The sequence below is a fragment of the Globicephala melas genome, chromosome 15, assembly GCF_963455315.2.
Source record: "Globicephala melas chromosome 15, mGloMel1.2, whole genome shotgun sequence".
Taxonomy (NCBI): domain Eukaryota; kingdom Metazoa; phylum Chordata; class Mammalia; order Artiodactyla; family Delphinidae; genus Globicephala; species Globicephala melas.
In genome coordinates, this window is record NC_083328.1 from 14,209,974 (window position 1) to 14,233,029 (window position 23,056).

General features: G+C 40.3%; 1 protein-coding gene across 4 annotated transcripts in view; it reads right to left on the reverse strand.

Moving 5' to 3' along the window:
* LOC115861274 (S-adenosyl-L-methionine-dependent tRNA 4-demethylwyosine synthase TYW1) overlaps positions 1–23,056 on the reverse strand; it is a 214,719-nt gene that overhangs the window by 130,106 nt on the left and 61,557 nt on the right. For 2 of the 4 annotated variants that reach the window (XR_009559100.1, XM_030871931.2), the window contains exon 12: positions 11,386–11,563. Coding sequence is in view for 3 of the 4 variants with exons in the window: in XM_030871931.2 (XP_030727791.1) it covers positions 11,386–11,563 (178 nt within the window). In the remaining variant the exon portion in view is untranslated. Of the gene's footprint in view, positions 1–5,511; positions 6,301–11,385; positions 11,564–23,056 lie in introns of those variants that run through there. The other 2 variants (XM_060285164.1, XM_060285165.1) reach the window with 2 other exon arrangements.

Below are 23,056 nucleotides of genomic sequence, written 5' to 3' on the forward strand. Positions count from 1 at the left end.
GGGTTTAAAGTCAAGCCCTGTGTGGGCGAACAATGACCCATATCAGGGAGCCGTAAGCAATGCAGAGTTAGAAAAAGAGCAGCCAAGCACTTACAAAAGAGCACAACCCAGAAGAAAAATGTATGTTGTAGGTTCTTATCTTTCTTTGCCTTCTTAATCCGCATCCATGAGTACCACTCATTCTACACTTCGCTCAAATTCACTGACTCATTTCACAATGTCATCATCTACCAGATTTCTTGCCAGTTATGTTTTAAGCCCAGATTGTACGTTTTCCCAGAGCCTCTCTGTTCTCCCTTCAAATAGGTCTCATAATTCACTCTCTTCAATGAATTTCGAAGTAGAAAGAAATTCCCCCTTAATAATCCTCTGACCAAATTCTCCCATTCTTAATTTGCTATAACTATTCCATAACTTGTATTTACCCCTAGAATGTTATTTATACATTTTTTGTTTCAAAGTCTAGGCATTTAAAAACTGCCACATAATTCACATGCCATAACATTCACCATCAAAGCGGTTGATGAGCTTTTTATATCTATCAGTATTGGCCTTACCCATCTTTGAGTGGAAGACCTTGAAGGACAGGAGCTCTATTTTTCTTTTCATCCAGCCATACAGGTAGACACTTCAAGCTACTTTTTAGTGGATACTGTTGACTTCAGCTGACAGAACTTTTAAGGAAATGTAGGCCAAACAAATGCTTGTAATCATCTGGCTTAGTGACATATGGAAAAACCAGAAGGGCCTAAACCCAAAGCTGTTAAAAGTGGAGAAGCTCTGACCAAAGTTAGGAAAGAATGATTAAAACACTGGCAGACTCTCATTGCTTTAATCCCTCTCCAATACTGATATAACGGAATCCTTAAAAGTTCAATAATGTGTCACTACTGAGCAAAGGACACCAATTACTGGAAATGCAAAACAACAGCATACTGTAATGGCAGCATTTTGTCTCACCACCCCTTTTGCTGGGGGCCTCTTTAATAACAGACAAGCTACTTTAACTGGATTTCATGTTTTACAAACATAAAAAGGATTGTCTTAATGAATACGGCTGGCTATCATCGTCTGATACTCACAGGACTTTGTCATAAAGCTGCCTGATGCAAAATGGGAACCGGCCTGACCTTTTCACTACACCTCCATAACTACTTCAAGAGTATGAACAGTAAATTCCAAAGGCCATAGATGTCTTACAAACCACCACCATTTTGCAAAAAAAAAAAAAAAAAAAGTAGTCCTGGACATTGACACTAGCAATAAGGAATTTTTGACATTACTAAATGTCTGAGATGCTATAATCAGGAATTTTATAGCTCTTTGGCCAGGGATCAGAGGAAGAATGGAGAAGAGGAAAACCCCAAGGAACTGTAGAGCTCATTCCTAAGGGGCTCAAAAGGAGTAAAAGGACACTGGAGAGATTTTCTGAGCCTCAGGGATCTTATGTCTGCCTGCTATTGGTCTCTGTTCCCCGTGACGATGAGGGTCCAAGCACAGTCATTTGTCTGTCTCCATTCTATTCAGAGACAGGATCATTTTAGTTATATCCTTAAAACCATCATCATAATTCCTGTGTCTCAGAATCTCACATTGCTGTTGAGAACAATTAAAAAGGACTATACAATAAAAGGGATATATAACTCTGAGCCCAATCCCCAGTGAAAATACCCTATGAATCTTGATATGATTTTTGTGATGACCCTTCATCCGGCTAATTTTAAATCTCTGAGTTATAAATGATCATATATAGAAAAACATTGCAATTGAACATAAAAATCCCTCTCCCTTCTTCCCTTCCTGAAGAGATTAGGCCTCATTCTACCCAGAATAATCAATAATCATATCAAGATCCTACCTACAATGAAACCTCCTCATCTCTACAGAAAGGAAAAAAGGGAGAGAGATTTATGTTTTCAAGAAATCTAGAGGTTTCAATAGTAACTCTGATGCGCCTATTGGACCAAAAAATAACCGAAGTGACCCAAATATCCAATACTTATATGTGAAATCTATCCAAAAAAGGGACAGTTTCTATTAGCTGTTTCCTTCCCTGTGTTATGGGCCACAGTCTCTTGTTTCTGTGTCTAGTTCATGTTTTTTTTTTTTTTTACGAAAGCTGGACATTTTAAATAATATTATTTGGCAATTCTAAATCAGGTATCTCCCAACCCAGGGTTTTTTTTTTCTTTTCTTTTCTGTCTGCTTGCTGTTTTTGTTGTTACTGAACTAATTTGGTAAATTCTGTATTCTTGGTTGTGTTTAACCGCTAAAATCCCTGTTTGATTAGCTTAGTGGTCAGCTAAGGATTAGACAGAGATATCCTTAAATGACTTCAATCAATAAGTCTCCTAGGGCTTCCCTGGTGGCGCAGTGGTTGAGAGTCCGCCTGCCGATGCAGGGGACACGGGTTCATGCCCCAGTCCGGGAAGATCCCACATGCTGCGGAGCGGCTGGGCCCGTGAGCCATGGCAGCTGAGCCTGCGCTCCGCAACGGGAGAGGCCACAACAGTGAGAGGCCCGCACACAGCAAAAAAATAAAAAATAAAAAAAATAAGTTTCCTAGCCTTTGCTGAGGGGCTCTATGTGTGTATATTAGGGCACGCCTTCGATGTCCAGGCAGGCATTTGACAACTGTGCCTTAGCTTTCACTGTCTACCTGCTCAAGACATCAATGTATCAAGTGGAGGTGGGCAAATAGGGCCTTTTCAAGTCTTCCCTGGCATACCCACAGCCCTGCCCGTGTACATGGTCTTCTAGATTTCCAGGAACATGCTGGAGCTTCTCAAAGTCCCCTATAAACATCTCATTCCCTGGCTTTTCCTTTTAAGTATTTGGTTAGCTTCCTGTTTGCCCCAACGGTTACTGCTGCCTCAGGCAGGTGTGAAGTTAAACAATTACTGATAATTGCTTATGAGAAACACCGGAGAGAAAGGCTTTCAGTGCTGGACAAACTCTGAGTCACTTGCAACAAACACAACCCCCTTAAGTGAGAGTTGCCAGGGAACTGCCACACATACCATATAATGACGGTTCTCCAGGAATGGGACTTTGAAAGAGTTCCAACTCTGTTTTGTCCCTTCCCCTGGCTGCCAGGCTACTGGTTTTTACCACGACTGTAGGCTACTAGTTTGCAGAGCTGGAGAAGTTGGAATGGAATAAGGACATGTTAACACATCACAAATCTTACTGTTCATATTGCAATTCAGCTAATTTTCTGAGGAACAGTGGGTTTCCACCACAGCCTACTTTAACCCATTTCTAAGCTAAGTTTCAATCCTGAGCCTTAAAAGACAAATCTTTTTTTAATTTAACTTAGTTGTTTTTTGCTTCCTCTTTACTGTACAGAGCCTGGATCCAAAGAAAAAGGGCCATCCCCATACCCACACATACCCCTCAACAAAAGCCTTCAGTTTCTACTTTAGCCACTGGCTTCTCAGAATCCAAAAATCAAATATTCTAGTGTACTGTTGCAAGAAGTCTTGGGAGAAAAAAAGACCACTGCAGTATTCAAAATATTTTTGTATTGTTAATGCATATCATAGAAACATTCTTTTTTCTTTTTAGCCACGCCACGCAGCTTGCAGGATTTTAGCTTCCCCGAACCAGGGACTGAACCCAGGCCCCCAGCACTGGAAGCATGGAGTCCTCACCATTAGACCACCAGGAAATTCCCTAGAAATACTTTTTTGACATGAGAATAAAAATACTATTTACTGGGGGCAAAAAAACGTTCCTCAGATTGTTGCATACCTCTGATTAAGAATTTGATTCTGACAATTTTTGCTGGTATTCTCACTGTTTTTATAGGAGAGTAGGTTTTGAAGGTCTGTACTCTGCTATTCCTAATAACCAACAAACAAGTTTTGTTTTTATTTCCATCACAATTCATCACAATATTCCTTCTTTGACCCATAAGCAAATGAAAAGTGCATTGCTTAAATTATAAGCATATTGGAATATTCTAGTTATCTTTTTGTACTGATTTATAGTTTAATTGCATTGTGTTCACATAGCATGATCTACATGATTGCAATACTTTCTTGTAACTTGCTATAATGCCCAGCATATGGCCATTTGGTAATTTTTCTGAGAGCAACTTCTGTGCTCTTAAAAGGAATTTATATTCCAAAGTTTCTCAATTCAATACTCTATTTCTGTAATACACGCTAAATTTGTTAATTTAGTTGTTCAGATCTTCACTACTATTCCTGATTTTGATTTGCCTGTTTTATCAGTGTGAGAGAAATGTGTTAAAAACTTACTATTTCTCCTTATTTTGAAAATCTCCAATTTTGAGATTATGTTACTGATTGTTGAAAAATTTTGAATTACTGTTTTACGTTCCTGGTAGGTTTAATATTTTATAATTAAGAAATGTTCCATCTTATCTCAAGTAATGGTTCTTGCCTTAAAGTATACTTGACCAATATTACTTAGCCTACCTTTCCAAGGTGCTTTTCATATATTATCTCATACACTAACAATGCCACTATAAGGTAGTCATTATTATTGCAATCATTTTACAGATGAGGAAACTGGGCACTGAGAGGTTACCTTCCCAGTGTCAGAAAGACAGCAAGAGATACAGTCAAGATTCAAACCCAGGTCTCTTCTAGACAGAGCACAAGCTCTTCATCACTTCACTGTGCTGCCTGTCTCTCTTTTTTTTTTAGCCCATCCAGAAAAGCATAGTTTTGAAAAGTGTCCCATCAATTCACAGACACAGAAGAAGACTATATTTTAAACTTAATACAAACAAAACAGGCTGGGAGAAAAAAAAAAACTTCTATTGAAAGGATCAGGTAGTATTTATAATCAATCTTCATTTCATTGTAACTGTTACCTATAGCCACGTAGAGCTGATACATACAAGAAAACTTTATTTTTATTAAAATTAATGTATTTCTTGATACATTTTACTAACTAATATGTGAAGAGATGTCCAATTTATAGAGGTTCTCTAACACATATAGTGAATATCTTAAATACTAGAGAAAACAAAACATAGAGCAAACAAAATAACAGAAATACAAGTGGAAGAAGTAAGAGAACAAACAAAGTTCACACATAGTTTCAATGAAGGTGCTCAAAAGTAAACGTACACGGGGACAAATTCTGTGGTGGTGGAGGAGGTAGGTGTAGGAAGTTAAATGTTAATCGTGTCATAGTTAAAAATGGAACACAGCTCTGTCTTCTTATGATAAGCCTGCTAGCAGGGAGAAAGCTTTGAATTAACTATACTTATCACAAAAGAAAAAATTTAAGATTTTAAATGTAAACTTAAAAATAATATGAAATAGTTAAGAAAACCGTGTAGAAGAAGGGGTAGACAAAATAATTAGCTACTAAAGGTATCAGAAAAAAGCCTGAGAAAATCTGGTTAAAATGTTAAACCTTGTATTGCTACTGATGGGAGTAGTTGTTTTTATATCTTTTAAAAATAATAAAAAGATTCTGCGAAAAAATTTAAAAAAAAGAAAATCGTGTAGAAGTGAACTAAAGATGAAGCTAAGAGTGAGCCAGTCGACAAAGGGCTGAACATTTGACTCTAAATCTTCTCATGCTCATAAAGAGACACAGTTATAGGATTCAAATGTCCACAAAGTAAGCACAAACTAGGTTCAGTGTTTCTCAACAACTTCCTTACCTTACAACATGGTCTACTTTTAGCAAGATGTCTCACGTAGGTCTTTGACATCTTAGCACAGAACAATTTACAGGAAGTAATGACAGGGAGTGCTCCAGTGGGACAGTGATACCCAGGTGTGATGGGCCTTTCTGACTGCAGGGCTGAATGCAAGCATAGATCATACAGTCTCAAGAATAAGAGTCCTAAACTCACATGTCTGCAGGAACCAAGTATGATATAATGTGAGTCAACCAAGACACTTTTTTATTTATTTAGCTATTTATTTAATACATTTATTTATTTATTTTTAAAAATTTGTTTATTTTATTTATTTAATTTTGGCTGCATTGGGTCTTTGTTGCTACGTGTGGGCTTTTCTAGTTGTGGTGAGCAGGGGCTACTCTTCGTTGCGGCGCGGGCTTCTCATTGCAGTGGCTTCTCTTGTTGTGGAGCACGGGTTCTAGGCACGTGGGCTTCAGTAGTTGTGGCGCACGGGCTCAGCAGTTGTGGCTCACAGGCTCTAGAGTACAGGCTCAGTAGTTGTGGCACGTGGGCTTAGTTGCTCCGCGGCATGTGGGATCTTCCTGGACCAGGGCTCGAACTCGTGTCTCCTGCATAGGCAGGCGGATTCTTAACCAGTGCGCCACCAGGAAAGCCCAAGCAAGCCACTTTTAAAGGAAAAAGAAGTTCTTTGGACACCAAAACACAGACTACATGTGAAACATTCAAGAATATTCTTTCCTTACTCAAAACAAGATGCTTCCCATTTTTCTTGTATGTGGTACTCTGTCTCCCTTTCGTTGTTTCATGTCTGTTAGAAATGGCGACAGAAATTTCTCTGCTGTAAGAGAATCTACAGTGCGATCCCTCTGACAGGTGGCAGATGAGACTCAGCCTCAGGGCTGAGGAGACAGTAAAATGGTGGAGAGCGTGGCAAACTGAAAAGCAGAGGCTTTACAGAAAAGACAGCCGTTCCTTGCTGTGATATTGTCAGACAATAAGGAACACACATGCAGTCTTTGTCCCTAGTTCCTGGCACAGAGCTCCTAAAACTCTTGGTATTTCCCGAGTGACAGAGGTGAGAAGTGCCTTTTGTTATCTATAATAAGCCCCTTTCAACCATACAAGAATTTATATTAATGGGGTAACTCCTGATGCGCCCATGGACACATTCCAGAGAGGGGCTGGTGCCCGAAGAACTGACCACGTGATTAGAGGGTTGGCACTTTCAGTTCCCCCTGCAACCTCTAGGAAAGGGAAATGGGCTAGAGGTTGAGCTAATCACCAATGACCAATCACAATGATTTCATCAATCCTGCCTATCTAATGAAACCTCCATAAAACCCTCCCAAATGACGGCTTCAGAGAGCTTCCGGGATGGTGAACACACTGGGTGCTGGGAGGGTGATGCGTCTGGAGAGGGTGGGGAAGCCCAGGGCCCTTTTCCCCACATCTTGTCACATGCAACCCTTCTATCCAGATGTTTGAGAGTTGTAGTCTTTATAATAAACTAGTAACAGTAACTGAATTGTTTTCCCCAAGCTCTGTGAACTGTTCTAGCAAATTATCAAACCCAAGGAGGGGTTGTGCGACACCCCAATGTACCGTCGGTTCATCAGAAGTACAGGTGGCAGCCCGGGACTGTGACTGGTGTCTGAAGCAGGGGGCAGCCTGGGACTGAGTCCTGACCCTGTGAGGTCTGTGCTAACTCCAGGGAGACAGTGTCAGAATGGAACTGAACTGCAGGACACCTAGCTGGTGCCTGCAGAGAATTAGAGGACTGCTTGGTGTGGGGAAAAAAACACACATCCGGTGTTAGAAGTGTTGTGAGTAAAAAAACAGATAAGAGTGAAGTGTTCTGGTGTTGTAAAAACAGCACTTCATACCTGGCTCTTGACAATTTTTGCCAGATTGTCTTTTTCTCCAAAGTCAGAAATCTCTTTTATGAAAAATTTCTGGATTTTAAATGTTGGCTAAAAAAAGAAAAAAAAAGTTTCTAAACATGCTACAGGACAAATAAAACCTACTCCTTATCAACTGCCAGTTTGAGACTTCTGGTCTCAAGAACTCTCCAAGCTTTCCCACATGATTAATTAAGTTCCTGAAAAAGACCGAGTCCTGGTACGTTCAAGGTTATCCTCCTTGTACAAAGCACAGCCTGCTGTGCTATTCGGTAGAGTACAAACATGGCCATAAACTCTCCCTCTCCTTGTACCCATGACCCTTTGCAATGTAGCTTTGAGTGCCCCTCACTGACTCCAAGCTTGGCCACGTGACTTGCTTTAGCCAAGGAGAAGTGAGCAAACGTGACACAAGCAGAGGCTTGAACGATGCCTGTGTGTTGGAGTTTATCCTTTCTTGCTGTTCACTGAAACCCTGCCACCACGTGGTCAACTTCAGACTTGCTGGAGGATAAGAGGCTACACGAATAGAGGTCCCAGTTGTCCCAGGCAAGGCCATCATAAACCAGCCATCCCAGCATATCTGCCAACTGACTAGACACATGAACAACACTGAGACCAGCAAAGCCAGCCAAGATGAAAAGACCTCCCAGCCGATTCACAGAATTACAAGCTAAATGAATCGTTGCTAGTTTGACTGACTCAGTTTTAAGGCAAGTGGTTACAGCAAAAGATAACTGATACATGCTACAGTGTATCATATATCAGTTTTACGCCGATCAAAAATACCATTACAGGGGCTTCCCTGGTGGCGCAGTGGTTAAGAATCAGCCTGCCAATGCTGGGGACACGGGTTTGAGCCCTGGTCTGGGAAGATCCCACATGCCGCGGAGCAACTAAGCCCGTGCACCACAGCTACCGAGCCTGAGCTCTAGAGCCCGCGAGCCTGTGTGCCACAACTGCTGAAGCCCACGCACTCTAGAGCCCATACTCCACAGCAAGAGAAGCCACCGCAACAAGAAGCCCGCGCACCACAACAAAGAGTAGCTCCCACTCGCCACAACTAGAGAAAGCCTGCACGCAGCAACGAAGACCCAACACAGCCAAAAATAAAAATAAAATTAATTAATTAAATTTTTAAAAATACCATTATAAAGGCACTTGCTTTTGTGGAACTAAGAAGGCTTTTTCTCAAGAGAAAGGGGTTTTTTTGTGTGCAATCACCACCAGATCTATCATTAACATTAAGTGTCTTACACATTCTTGTCACTTTTATTAATTAGCCTCTACGTCAACAAACAAAAACATAAAGCTACCTAGAATGCAAAAGCTTTCTCATTTGCCTAAGGTGTCTGCTTCTATCTTCAACAAATCCTCGAGGACCACTCACTGTGAAAACTCCCTTCAGTGAACTGTCAGCAAAGAGCCATATGCTTTAGAGCTGGAGGGGAGACTGAGATCCTTTTAAAGCAAAGTTAAGCATCCTGAAAAGGCCACTAGCCTGAATGTAATGCTTGCATGTCGGTCAAGGGAAGGCTAGTTGACAAAGTCAGGATCTTCTTCAAAAGATACCAAGAGTATGGGTTAGGCACTGTAGTAATTTAGAAATTTGTTATTAAAAAAAATAATTAGTACACAGCCAACCACCCAGAGAACATTATTACTTCCTAGTGTATGCTCAAAGATAAAATGGTTGCAAGAGGTTCATCTAACAGCTGATTTGAATGAGCAAAGTGCATCAACATTAGAGGTTAACTTCCAAAATTCACGATCTCCGTGCTATATTAGTAAATCCATAGCCTTGTTTTTCGTAGGACACCAGAGACAATTGGTATTTAGAGTCCTCCTAATTCACGGAAATAAAACAATATTATCTGCACCTAGGAAATTTCTCTTTCCATTTTCTCTTGGACCACTTTCAAGTACATATCTTATTTAATTCTCTATCATTTTCCTCAATCCATGATGGCATTCACAAAGAATACCACGTATTATCAAACAATGAATCACCCTCTCTGGTTATTAGCTTACATGCCACTCCTGGAACATTCAATTCTTTTTAGGCATTACAGGAGGCCCTCTGTATCTGAGGGTTCCACAACCACGGATTCAACCAACTACAAATCAAAAATATTCTAGGGAAAAAAAATTCCAAAAAGTTCCCCAAGGCAAACCTTGAATCTGCCATGTGCCAGCAGCTATTTACAGAGCATTTACAATGTATCGGGTATTATAAATAATTTAGAGATGATTTAAAGTGTATGAGAGGATATGTGTGGGTTATATGTAAACACTATACCATTTTATAAAAGGAACTTGAGCATCAGTGGGGTTTGGTATTTGCAGGGAGTCCTGGAACCAGTCCTCCTCAGATACCAGGGACGACTGCATGTCTTAAATTTGGGATAGACTCCTTTTTTCTCTGTGTGTGTGTGTGTGTGTGTGTGTGTGTGTGTGTGTGTGTGTGTGTGTGTGTGTGTGTGTGTGTGTGTGTGTGTGTATCCCAACACCACTCTATCTGAACCCCGCCCTCATGAGCCATTTGAAAAGTCAAAGATCTTAACATAAAAATTTAAAAAAAGGAATAGTAACCCTATGCAAAATGTACACACTGACTTTTTTAAAACCTTTCCCTTTTAACTTTTTATACAACTTCAAAAAGTAATATTTTAGCTATCTTTGTGACAATGTTACTGATTTTCACTTTACTGCCTGGTAACTAATAATTTTAATCAACTCTTTGATTTCCTATGATGCTAAATTCTAAACCAAGCACCTACAGCGTGCCAGGAATTATACTAGTGGCATAAAGATAAATAAGCAGGGGTCACTGGCCCAGGGACTCACAGTCTAATGAAGAAGGCACAAGTAAATAACAACCAAGTAAAAGTTAATGTTTTTGGTACTGTAATATGTGTATAGTTCAAGTATAATGCAAAATCAGGTCATTTCCAGGTCCCAGGAGATGGTCATCTCTACCTGGAGAGCCCTCCGAGTCATCCAAACCAACCGCATCATCTTACCTCCTAAACCCGCTTCTTCCTCACATGATCCCTCGACTGTTACAGGGCCCCACAGTCCTAGCAATCAACATGGCTGGAACTTTCCGAGTCACCAGTTAAGTCCTCTTCTGTGCAGGGCTCACAGAGCCATACAAACAGTATGCCAAGCTTATCATGCCTCAGTGATACCTTTTTTAAGACTCCTCATTCTGTCTTACTTTCATCCTTTTAACTCTTACCTAAACAAACGTATAATCTGCTATCCAGTTTCCTGCTTCTTGGCTCACCCACTTTATACCGTGCTGGCAGACTACTCTGCAGAAAGCAAGCTCTTTCTAAAGAACAGCATTTGAAGTCATCTGCAACCTTGTCCCAACCTTTCCAACCTGGGTTCCAGCTGCCAGTCTCTTTCACACACTCTGTGGTCCTAATCAACTATATTTACATAATGGTATCCCAAATACCCCAACTCTGTAACTTTCTCGGACAGTTCTTATTAAAAATCCACAGTTTCCTATCTCCCCAAGTACCCATCCCAGCCATACTTTAAGATCCAAATTTAATGAAGCCTTTTCTGTGAAGTTTTACCCTGCTTCTCTCATCTAAAAAAAAAATTGCTTTCTCTTTTGAATTCCCCCAGCAATTTATTTGTGCCTCTATTTCTTAAACTAATGTTATCTTCCCCGATAGAATGGATTTTTAAAAGCAGGAGCTCTGTCCCCTCAAAGCCAACATTTGTATGTACTTAGTAATCAGTAAGTCCTTTCTGAATATATTAATGCCTGTTAGTTTTACTTTTCAGTCAAACACAGAGTCAAGCAGCAGTATCTTAACAAGCTGGACCACTCACCTGATTTCCGCAGGGAACTGTGCATTTGTGACCAGGAAACTGGAGATTTTTCGCTCGTGGAGTAGCTTCAAAAACCTGTTGATTTCTGGGTACATGATGGGTTCTCCCACAAGGGATAATGCACAGTGCTTTACTGTCATTCCTTCCTCAAAGCGTTCCTCTCTGACACCTGGCACTCCTGGAGAACATGGTGGAAAGGAACAAGCTCAATAAGGCACAGATAGAGGACATCACTTTTATTTTTCTTAATTAAAAATTTTAAAATTTTTCTTAATGGTTCTTTGATTTTAGAGGGCAAAATTACTTTTGATACCAACCAAATACTACAAAACAAGAGCCTGGGGGCGGGGGGCAACCCTAACATTATTAAACCAGAAAAAAAAAACCTAGAATTATTATATCAGCAATCTCATCCTTCCTTTTAGTATTAATTAAACTACATCAATACAAGCAGGCAAAACTAACTTTGTTATTAGCTAATTATTTGGAACACAGAATGTATTACTTTCCATAATCTGCTTAGCTCTGCATTCTTTCATGTTGGTCTAAGACAATGAACTCAGTATATAGCTGCATAAGGAAAGCCTCTCCTATACCAATCACTGCCGCCTTCATTCCTCAGGTATTTTGAATTGAGAAACGGAACGCAGTCGGTCCAAAAGAAGAGAGGAGAGAAAAAGAAGCCTGCAGTTCTCACCTTTGGCTTCATATTGGAATCACCTGGAGAGTATCGTAAACTACAGCAGCCTAGGTCCACTGCCAAAGATTCTGTTTAACTGGAGTGAATGCAAGCCAGAGTAACGGGAGCTTTAAAAGTTCCTCAGGTGATTCTAATGTGCAGCCAAAGTGAAAAACCACTGCATAAACCAGAAGCCCCCAAACTTATATGCCAACTAGAATCACCTTGGAACTGTCAACGTTCCAAATTCCAGGCCACAGCACAGACCAATGAAATCACCATCTTTGGGGGAGGGGCAGGGGCATCAGGAGCTTTTTGAAGCTCCCCAGGTGATCCCAATATGTTTGGGGATCCACTGCCACACTGCCACACACCACTGGTTCTCGACCCTAGTTAGACATTGAGAAATAACCCAAAGAACTTTAAAAAATCCCAGTGTCCAGGCAGTATCCCAAGCCAATTAAATCGCAACCTCTAGGGACGAGAGCCTGAGACATCCGTATTTTTTAAATGCTCCCCATGTGATTAGAGTGGACAGGATGGGTTAAGCAGCACTGCTCTAGACTCGATGTACTGTAGGAAAGCATGCATTAAAAAAAAAAAAAATAGAAAGCATGCTTGAAAGTCCCTCAATCTAACACACAGTTTGAAAGACTTGGAAATTGCTTAAAAAGGCAAATAAAAATATATCTCCTTTACTTCAGATATTTCTATCCATTACGCTAGTTTCTTTTTGAAGAACACATTCTCTCTAAAGGATACAGATTCCTCACCGAGATTGGAGGTAGGAGGAAACACGTTCATATTCCCTCTCAGTCATTTATGAGCCGTCTCTGAAAAGTAGTTTTCTTGACTGTAAGCAGTACTTAGCCCAAAGAATGTTTCTTAGAATTAAATGAGATAATGCATGGAAAAGCTTTAGAAGAGGGCCTAGCACACACAAAAAAACATTCATTAAGGAGTTTTTCTTCTCATCACCTTTACCCTGGTTTCTTAAAATGATTAAATCCCAGTCACTATCACCTTAAAGAACAACAACAACAAATCTGGAGAAAATAAAGTTAGCTCTCACTGCTTGCTTGTGCTTTAGTTTCCAGGAAGTGACTTTATTTTACACACACACACAGGCACACACACACAATCTACTTGGAAACAAGCAAGGGCAAGTAAATACCCAAGACATCAAACCAACATAATGCCTGCTAAACTCAGAACAATCTAAAAGTGGCAGCTTTTATCTTCTTTTATGACTACCTAACTGCAATTCTAAGAATGTATTTCATGTCAGTATTTGGGGGATGAATAATTTTTTAAGTTATTGAAATCTAATATCTTAAGTGAATCAAGGTTTTAAATGAAACTTGATCCGTAACGCAGTCTGTGTTACCAAGACAACTCAGCATTAAGTATAAAATTTCCTTTTTGTTAAAAAAAAAAAATCAGTAACTTTAATCTCGCTGGGAGATGAGTAGAAGGGCAGATTTAATCAGAACTGCAAAATTAACCTAAAACTCAGAAAGCAGAATGACTGAGCAGTGGCCGGGCCCTAACCACTGGAAGTCAGACACACTAGGTCCAAATTCTTGCTCTACCACTAGGCTGGTCTGTCTCCTGGGTCAAGCCACTCACCCCCTCTACACCCATTCCCTAATCTATAAGATAGGAATTTCACATGCACACAGTTATAAGAATTCAACGAAATAAGCCACATGAAATAACAGGTCTGGTACCAGGCCCAGCACATAAGCATTCAAAAAAATCTTATTTTTATTATAGTAATTATTTCATGAATTGAAATAGAAATTCAATTATTTCCATTATTTTAAATAAAATGGTAATTCCATTCAATTCAACATACAGTTGACCCTTGAACAACAAGGGCTAGAACTGTGCAGGCCCACATATATGTGGATTTTTATATATATGTGTGTGTGTATATGTATATACACACACACACACAGGAAAATTTTTTGGAGATTTGTGACAATTTGAAAAAACTAGCAGATGCCCCCCACAGCACAGAAATATCCAGAAAATTTAAGAAAAACTTAGGTATATCACGAATGCATAAAATATATGTAGATACTTGTCTATTTTATCACTTACTACCATAAAATACACATAAATTTTTTTTTTTTTTTGGCCAGCCACACGGCATGCAGGATCTTCCCCGACCAGGGATGAACCTTGGGAGCTCGGAGTCTTAACCACTGGACCGCCAGGGAAGTCCCAAATACACATAAATTTTTAAAAAGTTAAAATGTATCAAAACGTACTCACACAAACACTTAAGGACCACACATAGCACCATTCCCAGTGCAGAGAAATGTAAACAAACGTAAAGTTGCAGTATTAAATCATAACTGCACAAAATTAACCATAGTACTGACTGTATCTCAGTAATAATTTCCTAGGATCTCCTGTTGCTACCACACTGGGCGCAAGTGTTGCAAAGTATCTGCTTGAAACGCCACGCCACGTGAGGCTCATCATCTCCACGTGAGCAGTTCATCTCTCCAGTCAATTGCAAATTGCAGTAAAAGGCAATCTCTGGCAGTTCTCTGGTAGTTTTCATCATGTTTGTGCAATACTATGAACCTTGAAATAACACCACGGGACCCACACGATGTGCCATTAGTGATGCTGTAAGTGCTCCCAAGAAGCAGAGAAAAATCATCACATGACAAGAAGAGGGTGAATGGCTTGATAGGTACCGCAGATTCAGATCTGCAGCTGCCGTTGGCTGCCACTTCAAGATAAATGAGTCCAGTGTAAGGACCATTGTTAAAAAAAAAGAAAAGGAAATTCATGAAGCTGTCGCTGCAGCTACACGAGCAGGCGTGAAAACCTTGCGCTTTTTGCAAAATGCCTTTGTATCTCATATTGAAAATGCAGCTTTTATGTGGGTGCAGGATTGTTATAAAAAAGGCATACCTATAGATGAATATGAGTCAAAAGGCAAAATCATTATATGACAACTTAAAGCAAAAGGAAGGTGAAGGATCTAAAGCTCGAGAATGTAATGCCAGCAAAGGATGGTTTGATGATTTTAGAAAGAGGTTTGGTTTTTAACATGTCAAGGTAACAGGAGAAGCAGCTTCTGCCAACCAAGAGGCAGCAAAGGAATTCCCAGCAAAGAAAATCATTAAGAAAGGATATCTGCCGGAAAGGGTTTTTAACGTAGTCAAAACTGCTCTATTCTGGGGTGCAAAAAAAAGCCTCAAAGGACATTTATTAGTAAGGAAGAGAAGCCAGCACCAGGATTTAAGGCAGGAAGGGGTAGGCTAACTCTACCGTTCTGTGCAAATGCAGTAGGGTTTACAATCACGACTGCCCTTCTCTATAAAGCTGCTAACCCCTGAGCCTTGGAGGGAAAAGATAAAAACCAGCTGCCAGGCTTTTGGTTGTACAGAAAGAAGGCCTGGACAATGAGAACACTTTTTCTGGACTGATTCCATGGATGCTTTGTCCCTGAAGTCAGGAAGTACCTTGCTGGTAAGGAACTGTCTTTTAAAGATCGTTTGATATTGGACAATGCCCCTGGCCATCCAGACCCCATGAGTTCAACACCAAAGGCGTCAAAGTGGTCTCCTTGCCCCCACACACAACATCTCTAATTCAGCCTCTAGATCAGGGGGTCAGAAGGACCTTTAAGGCTCATTACACATGGTAGTCTACGGAAAGGACTGTCAGATCCCTGACAGACAGAACATTAGGAAAGTCTGAAAGGGTTACACCACTGAAGATGCCATCCTTTTTCTAGAAAAATGTGTGAAAGCCATCAAGCCAAAAACAATAAATTCCTGCTACAGAAAACTGTGTCTATTTGTTGGGCATGACTTCACGGGATTTACAACAGAGCCAATCAAGGAAATCACGAAAGGGATTGTGGATACAGTTAACAACAACAACAACACAAAAGGTGGGGCTTCAAGATATGGGTCTTGGAGAAATTCAAGAGCTAGCAGACACCACACCAGAGGAGCGAACAGAAGATGACTGCATGGAGATGAGCGCTTCCTAACCAGTGCCAGACGACGAGGAAGAAGACAGAGAAGAAGCAGTGCCACAAGCCAATGGACACGAGGCAATCTCAGGAGCGTTCGATTATTCAAGACTGCTTTTGACTTCTTTTACGACATGGACCCTCCTCCTATGATACGGGCACCAAGACTAAAGCAAGTGGTGGAAGAAGGACTAGTACCATATAGAAACGCTTTTAGAGAAATGAAAAAGCAAAAAGGTCAGACAGAAATTGCTATGTATTTACATAAAGTCACACTGACTGTGCCTGCCTGCCTCTCCTGCCTTCCCTCCCCCACCCCTGAGACAGCAGGGAGATGCTGACATGTCCATGGAATCTGAGTAACATGGATGGCCACGGCAGGGTTTTGAGAAGGGTGGCCTAAGAAGGGTGGATCACATTGGGTGCTATGTTGAGAACAGAGGGGCAAGCAGAGAGGCTAACCTGCCACAAGGATATTACATAATCTAAGCAAGAAATGATGGTGGCTTGGACCAAGGTGGTGGCAGTGGAGGTGGCAAGAAGGGCTTATCAGCTGGGCCTATTTCAAAGGTATAGTCAAAGGCTCTATTTTGAAGGTACGTTTGAAGGATTTTCTAATGGATTGGATGTAGGTTATGAGAAACAGGTGTCAATGATTTCTATAAAGTTTTTGGACTAAGCAAGAGTCACCATCAATTGAGACAAGTTGGCGGTAAGAAAGCCTTAGGGGTAACATGGGGGTAACAAGTATTGGGGGGGTGGAGGTAGATACCATGTGTTCAACTTTGGACACGTGAAGTTTAATATGTCTGTTAGATAGCTGAATGTGTGTCCAACATTCAAGTTTGGATTCTGGGAGAAAGGCCTGTGTGGAAGTAAACATCTTTGCGAAATGGCTGGTATTGCTACCCAAGGGCCCGAAGCAGATTACCAAGGCGAAAAAGGCAGCTAGAGAAGAGGACCAAGGACTTAAGTCTACGCAATCACATATCTGAGGAAAGAAGAGGGACCAACAAAGGACGTTACCAGGGAAGAATGAGGAAAACTTACAGGCAAAGAGATCAACTGCTATCTTCTCGGAGAGCTACAGCTAATAAATATCAGACACCTACGAAAACAAACAAAAACCAAGACCAAGAAAAAGCCTGTGGGTAAGGCTTTAAAAGAATAATTCTGGGATTTTAAAATATCCTAATTTTCTCAAAAGTAAGGCACTGAGAATATGTAAAAGCTTGGTTCTCTCCTTCAAGAAGCACATTTCTATTTCATGCTCACTGTCAGAGGCGATTACAGTGCTCCTCCAAAAACAAGGCCCTCAGGGACTCAACCTCATGCTGTCTTTCACCGTCCTCAAAGAAATACGTCAGAAAATAAGACATCCTCCAAATTTCTAATGGAAAGCAGTCCTGGGGCCGGAGGACAGCCCAGGCAACAGCAGACACTACATTTCAGTAGCAAATCTATAGGGATATTTCCCACTGTGTGTCTGTCTGTCTCTCTGTCTCTCTCTCTCTCACTCACACACACAGAGCCTGTTCACTTCATGTTTCCCTAAACCTTATCCCTTTCACCTCTAAACTCTGCTTTGGTTTTGTTTTGTTGTTGTTGTTTTTGTTTTTCGGTTTGGAGGTTTTTATTGTTGTTGTCGTTCTTAGTTTTCTTTGTTTTTGTTTTTTCTTAAGCAAGTTTTGTGACATTTCTCAGCCTGAACAGCGTCCTGATCCTGAATACTCACTACAGTCATCATATTAACTACGAAGCACTCCTTACCTCACTGAAAGATGCCAAAGCAAAAACTTAAGATTCCAGAATTTTTATCCTAAGGTCATAGCAATAAGCTGAATAACCCAGAAATAAAAATGATATAAGGTTCGGGCTTCCCTGATGGTGCAGTGGTTAGGAATCTGCCTGCCAACACAGGCGACATGGGTTCAAACCCTGGTCCGGGAAGATCCCACATGCTGCGGAGCAACTAGGCCCGTGCACCACAACTACTGAGCCTGCGCTCTCAACCCCGTGAGCCACAACTACTGACCCCACGTGCCACAACTACTGAACCCCACGTGCCTAGAGCCGGTGCTCCGCAACAAGAGAAGCCACCACGATGAGAAGCCTGCGCACCACAACGAAGAGTAGCCCCCACTAACCACAGCTAGAGAAAGACCACACGCAGCAATGAAGACGCAACACAGCCAAAAATAAATAATTTTTTTAAAAAATGATATAAGGTTCAATGTAGAGTATTCCTATTCCTTTGGGGGTTGATTAACGCCCCCCTCTATTCTGAATACTTTCTTATGCCTTTTTTTAAATTGAGGTATAATTGATATGTGTGAGTATTCCTCTTTCTAAAGATTGGACCAATCAGAAATAAAACATTTTCTTCTTTCTTCTCAAATAACAATATAGCTCCTGGCCAAAGATGTTCCTAAGAACCCCTCCTGGCTGAAAGTCATATATAATATATCTTTGATACAGCCACTTCTACTATGATGTTTATTTCATAAATAAACTTCGGAAAACAATTAGCAGGCGGTGTTCTCTTCCCCGCCTCCCTGACATTCCTTTTGGATGTATACTTCAGCACACCTCGTTCCTGAGGACCATCTGTTGGAGACCCTTTATTTTTCGCATTACTTCACTTCTAGCTTAAACTATAGATTAAAACATCTAGCAACAAATGATGTCACCTTCACATTTGCACCTTCAGCACCGAGGACTTTCCTCACAGAGAGGGTTCACTCACTTGATGTCAGCTGAACTGATGGGAAGCTGAGCTAAAGAAACCTGAACTCCATTCTCTGAAAACTATTTCTCCCTGCCATGGTGGTATTTAGAGGGCGGCAGTGAGCATTTTGAAAAAAGGCCGAGTTGCACTGTAATTCTGACCTACTTGTAATCAATGTAAAGTTAATTTTGCATGCATATAAAGGGGAAAGCTAATAAAAGTCATGGGAAGAAAGCTGCTTTGATGATCGATGAAATAACTGAAAAGACAGTGATTGCCCTTGGAATTGAGAATAGATGCATGAAAAGGGAATGTTTAAAAGATGAGTATATCTTCAAAGTGTGCTCAAGGCTGGCCACTCAGCTAAAGCTGGACACTCAGAGGCAAAAACAACAGTACGCACAACAAGTCTCATCCTACGCAAAAATAACGATCATCAAATGACTGAACCAGACCCATAGGAGAGAGCGGGTGATCATCATGGGCTAGGAAAGCACCCTGTAAAACAGGACTCCAAGCTAGAGTAAGGGAAATTATTAATGAGTGACCTCTAAGGAAAGGCTAAAGTGGAGATACCCAGAAAATGACAAACTAAGAAGGAAATGGAACTAATCATATTGTGGTAATTATTTCACAGCCTGTCTATATATCAAATTGTCATGTTGTACATGACACAATGCTATGTATCAATTGTACCTCAGTAAACCTGGAAGAAAACACAATGCTTACACAATGCTATATGTCAACTGTACCTCAGTAAACCTGGAAGAAAACAGTCATGTTAAAAATAATAATAATTTTATTAGCTGTGATAATGATATTGTGTTGATGAAAAAAATCTAATGTTTAAAAGAGATTCATATTGAAGTTTGAAGGCAAATGTGATACTTGGGATTTGTCTTAATTACTTCAGCAAAGAAAAAAGGGGAGATAGAGAAGTAAGTATGCCAAAATTTTGACAATTTTTAAATAGGGGAGAAAAGGATATGGGGGTTTATTGTGCCATTCTATTTTGTGTATACTTGGACATTTTCATAATACGATTTTTTAAGAAGTTTAGATTAAAAAAGAAATCAGGGCTTCCCTGGTGATGCAGTGGTTAAGAATCCACCTGCCAATGCAGGGGACATGGGTTCGAGCCCTGGTCCGGTAAGATTCCACATGCTGTGGAGCAACTAAGCCCACGCGCCACAACTACTGAGCCTGCGCTCTAGAGCCCTCGTGCCACAACTACTGAAGCCCATGCGCCTAGAGCCCGTGCTCCGCAACAAGAGAAGCCACCGCAGTGAGAAGCCTGCGCACAGCAACGAAGAGTAGCCCCCGCTCACCGCAACTAGAGAAAGCCCGCATGCAGCAAAGACGACCCAACGCAGCCAAAAATAAATAAATAAAATAAATAAATAATAATTTAAAAAAAAGAAATCAGATCAATTCAGGTTATTAGTAAGGAAAAATAACCATGGTATATTAAAGGGTAAAAATAAAGCACTGTAAATTTTAAAAAGGGAATAAATGTGGAACTAGGAAAAAATAATAGACTCTCCACCAGGGGCTGATATGAAATCTAGAGTTAGTTACGTTCCTGCATCTTTACCATCCAAAAGTAGGATGTGTGTCAGAGCTGCACCCAGGTGATGGCACTCGGTTCAGAAGAGGTAGAGTCACTTGCATTAGTCTCACCATCCTCACCCTGAAGCTGACTATCCAGAAAGGAGGGTGACCTGTTTTATTTATACCCTTAAGGATGAATAAAAGATAGAATATAGAGATTTCACTGATTGCAGGAGGAATTCAGGTTCATTAAAAAAGAAAACTTTAGATTATAACCATTGATAAAGACTGAGTGAAGTTATAAAATCTCACTGCCAAGTTGAATGCCCACAGTAAACAACCATCAATTTGAACACCAGATTACTTACTGCCAAGAGCCAAGAACATAGAAAACATAATACTCTGAAATATTAAAATTCTATCATTTTGCCAAAGTTATAATAAAAAGAAAAAAATTAACATTTTTGTATCGTAGATCACCCCAGTCTTCCATAAGAACTTCGGATTCTTACAAATTATGTATTTCATCCTTTGGTAATTAGGTTTTTTTTTTTTCCTTTTCTAATACTATAGTTTCACAGCAGGATTTGCTTTGGTTATGATAGCAATGAGACAGATTTTCAAAAAAGTAATGTCTTGATTAAGCACAGAATAAAGTAAAAAGCATTAACAAATAGTCACCACCATCCAAAAATTGGAAACTAAGGAAGTTCTCATCTTAGTGAAAATATAATGAGAGCTCCTTTATGCCCATGTGCCGACCTGTCTACTGCCCATCACACCTTCAAATATACACCTATTTTCTACTATTACTTTAAAGAAAAACTGCTTTGGTACCCTGAAGGGTGTCAGTGTACAAATATCAACCAGTTCCAATTTGGAAACCTTTCTAGAAAATTTATTGTCGATTCTATAAAGACATGACTTGCTGACATGGTAACATTTTGTCAAGTCAATTAATTAAGGTATGCAAAAAGAATCCTTTGTGAGAATTACAAGGGCAAAGTAGATACTCTATCAAAGCTATTTCTAAGGATGAAATGAATGGCAGTTGTTGAATGTTTGGTGGTCACCCTCACCCCCTTAGGCATTCTCACCCCTACTCAGGATTCACTTGTTCACAGACATGCTCTTCCTTTCTCCCTGCAATCCTGTATCTGTCCTCCCCCTACAAGACTATATATATATATATATATATATATATATATATATATATATATGTATATATGTTTTAAAACCCTTTTGTCTCTTACACCATGGATACCTAAAGACAAACCATCTGAGATACCTACTGATTAAAGCAAGCACAAGGTGGGATTTCCCTGGTGGTCCAGTGAGTAAGACTCTGCCCTTCCAATGTGGGGGGCGGGGGGAGCCCGGGTTCGATCCCTGGTCGGCGAACTAGATCCCGCATGCATGCTGCAACTAGGAGTCCACACGCCTCAACTAAGAAGTCTGCATGCTGCAACTAAAGATTCTGTGTGCCACAACTGAGACCCAGCGCAGCATAAATAAATAAATAATAAATAAAAATAAATATTAAAAAAAAAAGGCAAGCACAAGGTTACTAACCAGGTATACCTTTCTGCACCCTCCAACAAGCTAGGCAGACAACAAAGACTAGTGTTCACCGACCTCACCTAACACATGTTATTAACGTGAAGAAAGGCAGCCTCATGATTTATTCATCTCTTATTTCCATTTAAAGTGCACTTGCAAAAATACTCCTGTCAGAAAAATTACCGTCAAAACTCAGATTGTCGTTCTGTATCAAGGACATCTCGGAATGGAAAAATGAATGTCTACTCCTCAGGACTGCTTCCTCCCATACAAATCCCCTGGGACACAGTTTATTCAGGGAGATTCCCAGATGTCCAGGAAACACACATCTTCAGCCATCACCCCATTATTTAAGGGTTCAACTGACTCTTTAGGCACTAAACCAAAAGAAACTGATTAGACTCTAAAGACAAATTACTGGCATTTCCCTGCTTCTGATATTATTACCAGGGATGATTCATTTTACCTGTCAACTTGGCTGGGCCATGGTGCCCAGATATTTGGTCAAACATTATTCTGGATATTGCCATGAAGGTGTCTTTTGGATGAGATTAACGTTTAAGGCAGTGGGCTTTGAGTAAAGCAGACTGCCCTCTCTAATGTGGGTGGACCTCACCCAATCAACTGAAAGCCTTAAAAGAACAAAGGCTGACCTCCCCCAAGCAAGAAGGAATTCTGCCAGCAGACTGCCTCTGCATCTGAACTGCAATTCTTCTTAAATTTCCAGCCTGCTGGTCTATCCCAATGGATTATTTTTAATCTATCTTTTTGATTGGCCAAACCTGCACGATTACATGATCCAATTCCTTAAGCCAATCTCACTCTATCAATCTATATCTATCTATCTATCTATATATATATATACACACACCCACACAGTGGGTGTGTTGACTCTGTTTCTCTGGAGAATTCTGACTAGTAACTATCCAAAAGAAAACAAGACTTTGCCTTGAAATTTATTTAAAAGGCATATGGTTTATTTGAAGATCAACAATCAATAATATTAACTAAATCAACAAACAGTCTAAGAAAAGCTAATAAATTCCTGATGTGGAGACTTCCTAGTTCTTCACCACACAGTTTCATTTAATTTTCCAAAAGACTGGTAAGAGACACTGCTTTATCCAAATAAGAGAAAATGACTTGT